Consider the following 14,358-nt stretch of genomic DNA (forward strand, 5'->3'; position numbering starts at 1 on the left):
TGGACTTGCTGTTTACCTAGAATACTTTAAATATTATATCCCTTACACGGGATTCATGACCATTCTATTTTAACTGTCGGCAGCATCATATTCATGGAATAAATGACCACATTCGCTTGATTTGGGTTGGGAAGTGGAATTATTAAAATAATATGTACTGTACTTTTCATTAATAATTATGTCTAATTCACATAGTCTTTTACAATAGTATTGGAGGGGGAAAATGTTAACAGGCAGCAGTTTGTTCTGGGTTTCAGCTGCAGGGCAAAATCCAAAGTAGGGAAGGAGTGCCTTAAAAAAATAATAAGCTATCATGAGATGTAGGTTCAAAAGGTACTCTGTTGAACTCTGCTGTAGACATTACATATTAAAGTAGTGCTACATTATGGATTAGAGAAAATCAGTACATTACTGGAAGGGGTTAAGGTAATCCATGCTTTATATATTACCAACAGCTGCATGACCATTCTCCTGCTTCGATAGCTGCTCCCATTAATGCCTACAAGATGGCTTTAGTTGAATTTCATGTCTCTCTCAATCTAACTTCCAAGTTCCTTGGAAGTCACTAGTTCTGACTATGGATAAGAGTAAACTTTGACACAGGAGTGTCAAAAGGGGGAAAAAACCCAACCCAAATTACAATTTCAATTCAATGACTAAGGGAAAATGTCATATAGATATGTTCCATGATGACAACATGCCCCTAAGAGCACTGGCAACATAGTAGGCCATGAATGAATGGCCCTAAATCAGTACATTGAGCATTTGAAAAATACTCCTTTTGGAGGTATCTGAAGTCATAAGATGACATGACAAAGCAACTGAAAGAAAAGATTTACAAAATACCCATACCCACACTCGATTACAATCTCCCTTTCTTTTGTGTAGACATTAGAAGTCAAAAAGAAAGAAAAATATTGTTTCTATTGTCAATGCTACATGGTGTAATAGAGTATGTTGTTGTCCAAATTATTACACTATACACTGGAGTATGTGCTTTCCTAACAAACAGGATGCTATAATATACTTCTTCTTTAAAAAAAAAGATTGCTACAATCAACTATAGAGTTACAGTGAGGACACAGTACACATATGAAAGACTAACTGAAGCATTGTTAAAACAATTCATTCAATCAATTGAAATAAAACACTTCTAATCTTTAACTCTAGATTCAAAATCAGCATAAAAAGGAAATGAATTGTAAAAACCATACATTCACATTTATCAATATTCCTTTTCTCCACTTCTTGTAATATTGCTGACTGAATCTTTTAGTTGTATTGAGGGCACAGGATATTTCTGGTTCAACTTTTGATTAATTTTCTGTCCCCGGCTTTCCCCATCTATTATGTCCGAGCATGCATGGAATATTTCTTACAGTGTCCAAGACAAAGAAGAAAAAGATAATAGCGTTGCTGAAATACACATAGCAGGATCAAACATACAAATTTGCATAAAAACACTGCATGTAAAAGTAGCATTTTAGAATGCAAGCCATTGCATTACAATTATATTGTATTTTATATCTTGTAAAAATGTTTAAATGTTTACATTTTGGCATGAGTAGCTGAAACTAAATTTCTAAACAAATACTTTTCAATGATACATCACACAGGAGCTATTTTTTTTTCTTATTATTACTTGGGTCTAAAAAGTTATTTACAACAAGATGAGTGAGTCTTCACTATTTACTGTTCTTACTAGTTTTTGTAGACAGTAAAAATTTCATTGACCCTTCAATCTAAGCCTTAACGTAAAAGCACCAAAAAAATTAATCTGGACCTCTAAAATAGGAATTACATCTCAATTATAGTTGACTAAGAAAGGTTAAAAATCACTGTTTTAGAGGTGCTATTCCAAGCTAGCATGTATTCTGAGAAAGCTGTTCTTATTTTCTGGCTTAGTTCCTGGAATTCATAATACTGTCATTTCTTAAAAAATATAGATTCAAATCAGGAAACTTTATATTTTTAACTAAGTTAAAAATAAATATTACAACTGTTTTTAGACTCTGAATTGTTTATAAGAAACAAAGACAAGAGACGCCATTTGGATTTCTCTCTTTTTTCCCCCCTTCTGACTGTCTGTCTTTACATTGTACATTCAATTTTGTGGGTTAAGTTTGTCTACAATTTTCTTTTCTTTTCTTTTTTCTTTTTGTAGACAGCTGGGAACTATGCAAAATTAAGTTCTAACAAGTGTCCTTGAATAACTTCAGTCTGTTTCAATGCTTCAGTTTTATTCAGTCCACATGAATCATAAGTTTGAAGCAAACCGTGGTTTATCTCCCTCTAGTTCAGGGTTTAAGACTGTGGACGTATCTCTTTGTGGCCCAGCTGTGGGTGGCATCGGTCCTCGTGTTGGTGGAATTGCTCCTGAAGACATTTGTCGGAAGAGGGACACTCTCTGGGGGACTGTGCCTTTACTCCCACTCTGGATTCCTGTGCTTTGAAGAGCAGACACTGGTTGTGGAATGGAAGCTAAAGATTCTCCCACAGTTGGATGTGGCCTTGTAATCATAGTAGAGACCTCGTGGGGCAAAGAAGGCTGTGAGGCTGACAGGGGCCGTACTTCTCTTGTCAGGCTAGCATTGTGAAGAGTTTGTGTACTCTTATGGATGTCGCTCTTCTGTGACCCACTGGGCATTTGCTGTAGCTGCTGTGGTTGTTGCAGCTGCTGTGGTTGTTGAAGCTGCTGTGGTTGTTGCAGCTGCTGCTGCTGTAACAGTGACAACTGTGAAGCAGTAGGAGTTGCATATTGAAAAGTTCGGCCAGCTAAAGGACTCTGTACTGAAGGACTACAGACCGCAGAAGGGTAGGAGCATGGTGAGAAAACTACACCCTGTTGAGGTGTCTGTGTGCTCGGTGTTGATGAATTCAAGCTCCCATGGGAGAGGTTGGTCACAGCATAGACAGGTGTTGTCTGTGTCCTCATTTGCATTGATGAAGTGGTAGTTGAAGGGCTTGAATTCAAAGCAGGTGTCTGTGAATAATTTGCTGTCCCAACAGTCTGTACCATCTCTCGGTCATACTTCACTATCTGTTTCAAAATTTCACTCTCTTGATTGTTGAAAACGCCAGTATTGAGGTCTTTTTGGAATTTCTGGAGTAGAATTGAATTCTTCTTTCCTTTAGGGAGTGACACACCATGCAAGTTAGCAGCTATTCAGCATAGGAATACATTTCTGTTTCTCTATCTCTAAAATGCATCTTTGCATCACGGTAATGATAATTTGTAATGGTTATAAGAACAAAAGAGAAGCAATCATTTAGTTCTAGCTCTATTCTCCGTATAAGGTTGATAACCTTCATTTTCAAGAACACATACTGAAAAGCCCTCCTGGCTTGAGAAAGGTCCACCCAGGATCCTGTTTCCCACACTGGCCACCAATGTAACTCAATATCTACAGGACCACATTCTGCCACCAATTGCCTCCCACTGACCAATATGCTCCCACAGAGAGGGCCTCCTCAGGGTGCCGTCGGCCAAACAATGTAGGCTGGCAACCCCCAGGGGGAGAGCCTTCTCGGTGGGGGCCCCGGCCCTATGGAACGAACTGCCCCCGGACATACGAAGGATCCCCGACCTCCGCGCCTTCCGTCGTGCTCTGAAGATCCTATTATTCCAGCAAGCTGGTCTGACGGGATAAAGGGTTTTAAATTGGGTTTTGAAAGGGGTTTTAAAATGATTTTAGTTGGGTGTTTTAAATTCGGCCAATGATTGAATTATTTTAATTAAGTTTTTAAATTTTTGTTGTATATTGTTTTTACCATGGCTGTTCACCACCCTGGGTCCTTTGGGAGAAGGGCGGTATATAAATAAACTAAATTAAACTAAACTAAACTAATAAAGCATAGGATCTAGCCATGAATATTGTTCTACTTATGGATCCAATAGTGTTCAGTGACAAGAGAGTTTTTATTTAGCTATCAAGACTAGAAGCAAAATTTGTCAATCCCTCTGTCTTCTCTTTAGCTTCAATTAATTCAATTTTTTTTAAAAAAATTAAAATACTTAAATGTATTAGCCACCCAACTCCATGGACATTTTAAGGGGAAGAAGAACATGGCTGTGGAGAAAGCATCATATCCATAAGAATATTGTAATTGTATCACTGAGTGACCTTGCTCTCAATCATAAGAGCTACATACACATTTTTTTGTATGCAGACAATGTTGCTTTGTGTGCAATATGCAGAAATATTTTGCAAATGCCCTCTGGGATAATTTGGTTGCACCCAATGAACTTGAAGAAAACTCTTGATTAATTAACTAATAAAGATTAATGTGAAGAAATACTTGGGAGATTTTGCATTTGTAATTTATTTATTTATTTATTTAGGAAATTTATATTGCCACCTATTCACACAATTGTGTGTGCATGCTTGCTTGTTTGTTAGTTAGTTAGTATTCAAATATATTCTACAAGCCAATAATGGCATGTTACCAAAAGGCATGCAAATGGAATAACTAGATTTTACAGATTTTTTTTCACTTGTTTTGTCAAGCTATCCTAAATTCTGAAATGCTAAACATGTTAAGTAGGTTATGAATGCATGTGCCCATTTAACATGTTTCTTGAAAGCAGCTATTCAACACTGGTAATGAATGACCAACAGATTGCAAGGAGTAATCTTTCTAAATGTATGTGAATAATATGAAAATAGAACATATTATGTAACACCTGACTATAATTTCGCTAGTATTAAGTGTTATAGGCCTGTGTTATGAATTTAATCCACCGCCCAAAAATAAATGTCCCACTTCAGAAATAACTGGATTGTTTCTTGTAACTAACATTTTCTGCAAAGCCACAAGCATAACAATTGAACATAAATTCATATACTTATATGAATTAGTGGCAATTCCTAACCTTGAAATAACCTAAATAAAGACTACTGCTCTGTAACAGCACAGAGCTGGAAATATTTAGAAAGGATTACGTTTATGTAAACTTGGTCAACTGGTTTGATAAGGGATCATGAAATGGAGACTTGAAACTGAGTACTAGATCCTCTCTGTTTTGTTGGGATTCCATTTTGTAATGGAAATAGGGAAGTCTAACTTTATTAGAGATTGGAACAGGAATTTGTATATATGCTTCCTCATAACATAGATATATACATATATCCTTATCTGGATTAGCCCTGATTAATACTTGGATAAAAGACTACTAAGAATTCTAGGACCATAACTTAGACGGAGAAATCAGAAAAAGTGTCAGGAAGACAATAGGAAATCTCTTCTCTTCTATGGTCAAGAAAATGGTATGAATGTCCTCATATAGTCACCAGGAGTTGAGCTTCATTAATAGGCATCCTTACCATTCTCTCCCCTATCCATACCTCGATCTACATAGACATCATGTCCAAAAGAACACAATGATATTATGATCATGGTGATGGTGATGATGATGATGATGATGATGATGATGATGATCATCATCATCATCATCATCATCATCATCATCATCATCATCATCATCATCATCATCATCATCATCTCAGATATAGTTATTTATACCCAATCATTCAAACAAATCAAAATGGAAAACTATGGCCTATTTGGTTTCTTGACCTTAAAGAGAAAAAAAGCTTTATGAAAAATTGAATACCTACCTATCCTGTCTAATCTGTCAATGGCCACTGTTTCAAACGCTCGCCTCATCATTGGATATTCTTCCAAAACTTCATTGAAGTTGTCCACAGAGAGAGAATATAGGCGGCAATATGTGTCTGCTCTCACGCTGGCAGTGCGACGTCCCTTTGTCAAAAGGCAGATCTCTGCAAGAGGTTAAAAAAAACATACAGGAAAGAAGGCAGAGGAAATATGTCAGAACAAATTCAAATCTAGTTAAGAAAAATTCTTTTCCAGTTTACTCAGTCAATCCAGGATTCCTGGGAGTGTGGGAATAAAACCTGGGTGATAGAAGGAAATGAGCAAACCTCTTCAACCTTTTTTAAGGTTCCAGATTATGCATTTCAGACAGAACAAGAGCTATGGGATATTCTTGTGCTGTAAGAACAAAAGTTCAGTCTTTGAGAGAATTTTTTTTAAAAAAGTGCTTAGCTAATACCCAACAGTTTTCTCATCAAACCTTAATTTGAGATGTGATGTAAGAAAGGAAATTGATAAGGCATGTTTCTAGTAACTGGGAAGATAACAGAGATGCTCTGGAAACCAGATTACCAAAATTCAGAAATTGTATCACTGTCTTACTATAAAGCTTAGGGTCTCCCAAGTTTTTTTTCTTTTTAATTCTTACAGCAGAATACAGTTCTCTGATCCCTTTAAAAGGATCAGCCTTTACAGAAGCCTATTTGTTAGGACCTTCAATAACCAGACATAAAAACCAATAACAAAGGGATGAATATTGGCATGATTTTACTGTATAACATTTTTCCCTTGAAACTCAACTAAAAGATAAAAACATACAGATACGTTCTGTTTATAATTATGCATCAATAGCATTCATATCTAGAGATTTCTGTAATTACTTGGTCTTTCTGAAAAATTATTCCCTTTATGATTTTTTTTAAAGGAAGGCTAATTATCGTTGTAATGAGAGCAACCAATCTAAAGTCATTCCAGAAATACTAAAACCCTGTAAGCCAAGCTTCACAAAATAGACTTAGAAGATAAAGTTAAACGGAACAGGCTTGATTGGTGCCTCTCTTAAAATAGATGGCAATTATGAGATGTAGCATTCGGAAAGCAAATAATCATGTGTAGTCATTAAACTATTCATGTTTGAGAAGATTCAATAAGAAGACTTACATATCTGCAGTCTTCTTAATTCACAAATGAAAATTTTCTAAAGTGAGAACCCAGGAAACAAATAGACTCTATCCAGAGGTGGGCTGCTGTTGGGTTGGACCAGTTCAGACGAACCGGTTGTTACCATTCTGTGCAGTTTGGCAAACTGGCAAATCCCACCACTGGCTGGCCCCGCCCGCTCTGTCCCACCCCACCATATCTCACCTCACCCATCTTGGCTGGTGGCTAGAGTCACACCCGAGCCCAGCTACTCTGACTTAGTCGCCCAGGCCCAGCTGATCTCTGTGCCTCGCGCACTTGCCTGCCTTTGCTGCAGTCTACCATGCCGACCACGCGGCCCAGCTGATCTCCATGCCTCGCCTCGCCCACCAGCCCAGGCATCTCGCCCATTCTGCTCGCTGCAGCTGCCCAAGAAGGTAAGCCACCTTGGGGTGGACATGGCAAGGCTCGGACACCTTTCAGGCCTTTATTTTTTTTATTTGATTTATATGCCGCCATTCTCCGGAGACTCAGGGCGACTTAAAATGCGTTTAGCATTCCTCTTGCCATCCTTCTGTCTGCATGCCACTCGCTTGCCCTTCGCCTCAGGTCAGGGCCTGGGGGATGTACCAGTCCCTCGCTCTGGCCTTCCCCAGGGCCTCTGCCCTCAAGCCACCCACTCACCCTTTGCCTTGGTTCAGAGGATGCACCAGTCCCTGGCTCTGGCCTTCCCCAGGACCTCCACCCACATGCTGCCCGCATGGCCCCTCTGACTTCAAACTATGGCCCCTGGCCAAAGCAATTTATCTGGCCTGTGGTCTGCCACAGTTGGCCGAAGGGCCATGGGGGGGAACGCAGCACAGGGGGGATGGTGTGGGCGCAGGGGGGCTGAAGCGGTTTTGGGTGAAACTTCTTACTTGTAAGAAGTCCCATCCGGAATGCACTGCAGCGGAGAGAAGCAGCCGGGTTGAATCTCCAGCGTCACTCAGTTCTTGCAGCTGCTTTTTCTGGCCCTTAGTGTTGGGTGAGCCTCGGTTGCTCGCGGAGCCGCTCCACACACTCTCAGGGTTGGTGGCTGCTTCTCTTCGCTGCTGTTCTTGCTGTGAGAGTGCAGCACAGTGAAATTTAGCAGCCATGAGCCACCGCTTTGAGTCCTATAAGTCCCATCCAGAAAGCGCTGTGGTGCCGCAGCACTTTCCAGGTGGGACTTACAGGACCCAAAGTGGTAGCTCACGACTGCTAAATTTCGCTGTGTTGTGCAAGATGCTCTCACAGCAAGAGCTGCTCTTTCTGTTCATGTGGCAAGTAAGTATCCTAATGGCTGTCAGTGTTGAGTTGAGCATGCCCATCCAGTCACATGACCATCCAGCCACACCCACCCAGCCATTTATTAGAGCAGAGAATCGGTTGATAAAAAATTTGCAGCCCACCACTGGCTCTATCTAAGTAAATAATTCAACACCCAGAAAAATTTAATGGATTCCAATTCTAGCACACTTCACAGAATTGCATGATTTCATGTGATCAATTTCCCACCATGCAAAATTCTAATTTACTTACCTATTCAACAATCAACAGTACAAATTCCACTTCCTGAGAAACATCTTTAGTTAATTTAAAAGCTCTTTAGATAATAATGCTCAATACTTGCTATAGCAAAATTTTGGGTAAATCTTTCAGTTAAAATAAGTTAAAAAAGTGACTCAGGACCATCAGCAGCATACAATCTGGTATGCAAAATTTTAACAAAACAGGCCATTTGGGACTTGGGGCCAGAGAATGCAACTTGATTGGGAATATATTGGTCTCTGTAATCCAGTACCATCTCCTCTGTCTGGTGGAAGATTTTTGAGTTAGTGAGTTTGGTTTCGGATTATTCATCTGAAATAAATTTTTCAATAAAGATATGTAACTTTATTTTTTTAACTTTCAATTAATACAACTTGATAGTCAACTGCAATTCTTTTCCAAGTCAGATCATGAAGAGAGAAAAGGATACCATATTATATTGCACAGCTGTCTCCTAAAGACCAAGATGCTTGTGTGTTTTCCTGATGCAGATAAATTAAGTGAAATTATGAAACTATCCTAGATCAGATGAAATATTAGATTCCTTTATTTAAAATTGTCTGCATCCAGTTGAAGGAGATTTCAAAATCCATGCTGCCACAAATTACATTCATACAGCTGGGGACAGAAATAGACACTGTGGTTCCCAAGATTATTCTTTAGTGTCCACCAGGCTCAATGTTTGTTCTGAGTTCTTAAAATATATAAAATATATAAACAGGAACCCAGCATGCTGCAAAGTATAGAACTAGGTTTGAGTGTTCAATGTACATAAAAGAATATCATAGGCTTGTAAAAATCCCAACTGAATGGTAAAGAACCTTTTTGGATGGGTAGTTTATTTTGGTAAATGAGTATCTTTTGACTGGCCATGCTCACCATGGTAATTATTTTGCAACTAACCAAAACTCTCCTAGCAACCATTTTGTAAAATGCCCCCAACCTGCTCTCAGAGTTCCAATATATACCTAAGAGGCTGTCTAGTCTGGAAATGAGTCAGCTGAGATAATGCTAAGGAAATCAAAAGGAGATATGAGCTAAAAGAGTAGTTAGAGTGTAAGGCAGAGGTGGGTTTCAACAGGTTCTGACCAGTTCTGGAGAACCGGTAGTGGAAATTTTGAGTAGTTTGGAGAACCGGTAGTAAAAATTCTGACTGCCCTGCCCCCATCTATTCTCTGCCTCCCAAGTCCCAGCTGATTGGGAGGAAACGGGGATTTTGCAATAACCTTCCCCTGGATTGGGCAGGGAATGGAGATTTTACAGTCCTTCCCCTGCCATGCCCACCAAGCCATGCCACACCCACCAAGCCACACCCAGAGAACCAGTAGTAAAAAATTTTTGAAACCCACCACTGGTGTAAGGATAATGTAAGGGGCCATTACATTAAAAATTGCTTTACATTCTAAGATGCCCATATCATTTTCAGATGAGATTTGAAATATCAGGGTCAGATTCTAAACAAATCCTACATTTGTTATAATTTTACTGACTGTTTCTTTAAGTTGAATACATCTTTGATATGATTATTGCCCATGAACTTAATACAAAAATCACAAGTTGTAGCATATTTGGGGGTGTCCAGATGCCACTTCTAATGTTTAGGGGAGCTGCTTCTTGTGCTTCCTCAATATAAGGCAATAAGATGATAAATTGTCCTTGGCACCAGAAGTCTTACCTGATAAGTATTTTATACATTATATCCTCTCCAAAACTGTTTTGAAATTGGTTCCACTCTATGTAAAGCATATTTAATTGATTTTGCTCCACAAAGTGGAGTAAAATCTGACACAGTAGTCTGAACCAGGTTATGAGAGAATTTCTCCTTCATTCCCAATTGCTGTTGTTTTTCTAATAAGATGAAATAAAAAATGTTCACTCTTGGAGCAATATAATGCCTAGCTGGCAATGCAACACTGATCCAATTGTTGCCAGATAATTGTCCACATAAAACTACACCTCACAATGTAATTAGTTATCGTGCAATGTCACATCAATATTTGATTAAAAATGGAAAATAAATGCTCAGTGAAGAAACATGAAGTCATTTCGAGGCAATGATCTGCCAAACCTTCTGAGCCTTGGCAGATCTGCATTTCCCTGATCTACTGATAACTGGCATCAAGCCTCCAAAGTAATAAAGTTTCATTTCTCCACTTTGAATGGGAAATGGATGTTGAAATAGTTTTATGAGCAAATAGCAACATTCTAAGTGTATCCCTTTCGCCTCCAATTAAACATTTAACTTTTCATTGAATTAAAAGCCTAATCTCAGATAGGCTCCTTTTTTAAATAAGATAGCTAGCTGGACTTGATTTCTCTTTAATGATGTTTCTAAAATAAATTGCAGGTAATCAGTACAAATTCTAAAGGAGTATTCTAAACTACAAACTAATAAGTCTATAACAATATTGAAGAACTGCTTGACCATTGGATATAGATCACATGTTTTTATTACAGTTCTGGATAAAAATTGTCTACTCTCCATCATTCCATTTTTGGAAAGTTAATGAAGCTAGGTTGTAGCTTCTACAGGAAGCACCATAATTGGATGCTTTTTCAGTCAGATTTCAGGTTCCATTTTTGAATGGAGATTACATTGATTGCAATTGATGATTTCTAGGAGACCTGGGATTGGAATACTGTGAGTATCCTTGTTCCCCTTGATTTCTTGAGGGCTTTCTGTACCAAAAATCATGCTATTCTTTTTGCCTGATTGTAGAGATTGGGAATGGAGAGTACAGTATTCTGGTGGTTCTATGGCTGTTTCCAGACAGTGTTGACAGAAGGGAAGAGATTAAAACCAAAACCAATGGTATGTGAGTTGCCAAAGTGTTTAATCACTTTCCTTCTACCAACTTGGAGTAGAAACTGCTTAAGCATCTAAACTTCCATGTGTAACATTTGTTATTTTAAAATATTGTAGAAATCATTGTGAAAAGTTAATAAAATGCTGTCACTTTACTGCTTTTTATTGTGTTTACTTTTTTGAATAAGCACCTTATCAAATAAATTGATTAATGCTGTTGATCACCACTTCTAGTATTTTGTTGCCCATCCAGAGTGGGTAATTTATATGAAATCAGTCTGATTCATGTGTTATTATGTTTGTTTACTTACATTTTAATAGCCCAAAGTACTCCAGATTGAATCAGGTCTGAGAGTTTTAGAGTAAATTGATTTGGAAGTTTGGACTTAGTAAAATCCAGGGGTGAAATCCAGCAGGTTCTGACTGGTTCTGGAGAACTAGTAGCGGAAATTTTGAGGAGTTCGGAGAACTGGTAGCAGAAATTTTGAGTAGTTTGGACAACCGGCAAATACCAACTCCGGCTGGCCCCAGGAGTGGGGAGGGAATGGGGATTTTGCAGTATCCTTCCCCTGCTACACCCACCAAGCCACACTACACCCAGCAAGCCACGCCCACAGAACCGGTAGTGAAAAAAATTAGATTTCACCACTGGTCAAATCAATCTTCTGAACTCATTAAAATGTTTGAAACAATGTTGGATCCATTTCTCAAATCAATTTGGCTGCTCAGATTAAGCATGATACATACATGCCACCTTCAGCTATTCTTTTCTGGGTGTGAGAAATACATAGATGTCTCTGTGTATGTGTGAGAGAGAATGAACTGACAGAAAAACAGTCCTATTTCCTCTTTAAACTCCCACCCTTTGAGGATGTTTTCTGCTGTAAAAAAAATGGTCAGGTGAAAGATACATGTGACTACGTATCCTATACCTGTAAATGAAACAGCAGGAAATGTCATAGAAAAATTGCAGGCTGTATCTGAAGCACTCTGTAGTTGCAAAAATAGAACTTATTGCTTGTTTGCCTATAAAAATTGCTATTCTACAGAGTCCCAAATTAATGTGTTTAAAATTACATATCTTTTAGTTAATGAACGCAAGAGGATATCCTCAAATAAAAATATCAGGAATTCAAACTAGCAGGAAGTAAATGGCTCTGATAAAGTATAAGCATGAGAGGAATCAAAATGTGCTTCCACGGTGTTATTATCACCATTTCCCTTATACAAATCCCCATTACTCTAATCTACTCTAATCCTGAAGGTCCTATAACTTCTCAGAGATACTGAGCATCTATGGAGAAATGGAATTACAGTTTCTTGTTTCACTAACTGAAGCAATTGTTAGTGAAATGACTCACTTCAATTCTGTTTGACAAGCAAAAATATTGCATCATCCATTTTGATAGGTTCTGTGAGATGTTGATAAATTACTTTTTAATGGGAGGAGAAATGTGCTCACTCTTGTATCATATCCAGGGTTAAATTAGGCAGTTGGATATAAGGAAATATGGATATGGGAATACAGATTCCTCTGCAGTACATGAGATAATGTTGAAAACCATGAAGAAATATGTAGCCATTACAGGCTGAATACAATAGAGAAAACCATGTCGTTTTATATGGAGATTCTCAGTCATCCAGGTCATGGTTGTTCCAAAGTTTCTTTTTAAGAGGCACTGGACTTTCTGGTTTTTCTTTGAAGACATTTTGCTTCTCATCCAAGAAGCTTTTTCTGCTCTGGCTGGATGGCGGACAATGGAAGGATTTATACTCCTTGCAGACAGCTGGTCATTTGCATTCTTTTAGCGAGTTATTAAGGCCACCTGATAGGACACAGGTAAACCTCCAGGTGGCCTTAATGACTCGCTAAAAGAATGCAAATGACCAGCTGTCTGCAAGGAGTATAAATCCTTCCATTCTCCACCATACAGCCAGAGCTGAAGAACCTTCTTAGATGAGAAGCAAAACATCTTCAAAGAAAAAACAGAAAGTCCAGTTGCCTCTTGAAAAAGCAACTTTGAGAAAACCATGTCAGTTAAAAAGGTTTATTGTATACACATGCAGATCTGTGTCTATCCATATGCTTTTTAATGACATTAATTATATTAATTTTGAGTTTTCAACTGATGGGAAGTCAAAGAATATACATGCTTAGTTTATCTGACTCTAGGATAGTGGCTGATTAGGAGCCAAGAGAACATGGGGCATGAATGGGAGCTGGGTGACAGATAATGACATATTCCTGGTTATCAAAACAGTGTATCAAAGACTCCTAGCAAAAACTGCTTATGATAATTTTTTTAATTACTGTATGCTGCTATCACCATACTCTGTGGTGAAAGAAAAAGAAGAAATGCCAAATAGACATCTCATAGTGTCTTCATAGCCTTTGTAAAGCAATTCATGTTCAATAAATTCAGTCTCTGCATCTTTACCAACCAAAAATTTCCATTGTACTCACCTCCAAAGTAGGAGCCATCAGTCAACTTCATCTCTTTACTGGATTTAGTGATAACACCAGCGACCCCATGTTGAATGAAATACATCTTTTTTCCCACAGCCCCTTCTCGGATAATGTAATCTCCAGGTTGAAACACTTCAAAACGCAGCTTGCTTAGCATGGCTGTTACAAAATTCGGGTCAGCATTGGCGAAAAGAGGCATGGTGGCAACAAGTTTACGACAGTTAAAGTTGACAATCTCCTAAAATGGAAAAAAGGATAATTGGTATGATGACAAAGGCATCTTGGTAGAATCTAAGGAAGGTAGAAATGAAATATTACCCTACTCATGGATGCGGATGACCTTGGGGAAAAGGGGAAAGAGAATTGCCTTAGAAATTCTTAGTATTTTTATTTGGTAACAAGCAATATGTATTTAGTAAGTTATAGATAGATGTTGTTTATTTAATGGGAATATTTATTGAAGTATTAATTCTAGATAGAAGTAAAAGAAATAGCACTTCTTTTACACAGAAACATTAATTGAATTACTCAGTATAAATCTTTAGTTAAATATACTAGTCGTGTGCCAAATTTTTACCTCTGTAACAGTTCCAAGTTCATGAAATCAGTGGTAAGTACAAGACCTGTACTTACCACTGTTCTTAAAACATATTCTGATGGGAGTGGGGCGCATATAACATCAAGAGGCTTCAAAAAATATTCAGATGAAGCATACACGAGTCTGGCTAATTTACATGCCAACAGTTTGACATGGATTTAA

General features: G+C 38.1%; 1 protein-coding gene across 1 annotated transcript in view; it reads right to left on the reverse strand.

Moving 5' to 3' along the window:
• Positions 1-2,002: 2,002 nt before the first annotated feature.
• The window catches only part of HCN1 (hyperpolarization activated cyclic nucleotide gated potassium channel 1), a 175,995-nt gene continuing 163,639 nt past the window's right edge, over positions 2,003-14,358 (reverse strand). The window contains exons 6-8 of the mRNA XM_034440840.3: positions 13,596-13,836; positions 5,619-5,783; positions 2,003-3,129 (exon numbers count right to left, since the gene is read on the reverse strand). Of these exons, the coding sequence (XP_034296731.1) occupies positions 2,258-3,129; positions 5,619-5,783; positions 13,596-13,836 (1,278 nt within the window). The 3' untranslated portion in view covers positions 2,003-2,257. The remainder of the gene's footprint in view (positions 3,130-5,618; positions 5,784-13,595; positions 13,837-14,358) is intronic.

The sequence above is a fragment of the Pantherophis guttatus genome, chromosome 2, assembly GCF_059756535.1.
Source record: "Pantherophis guttatus breed Tessera chromosome 2, ASM5975653v1, whole genome shotgun sequence".
NCBI classification, from domain to species: Eukaryota; Metazoa; Chordata; class Lepidosauria; order Squamata; family Colubridae; genus Pantherophis; species Pantherophis guttatus.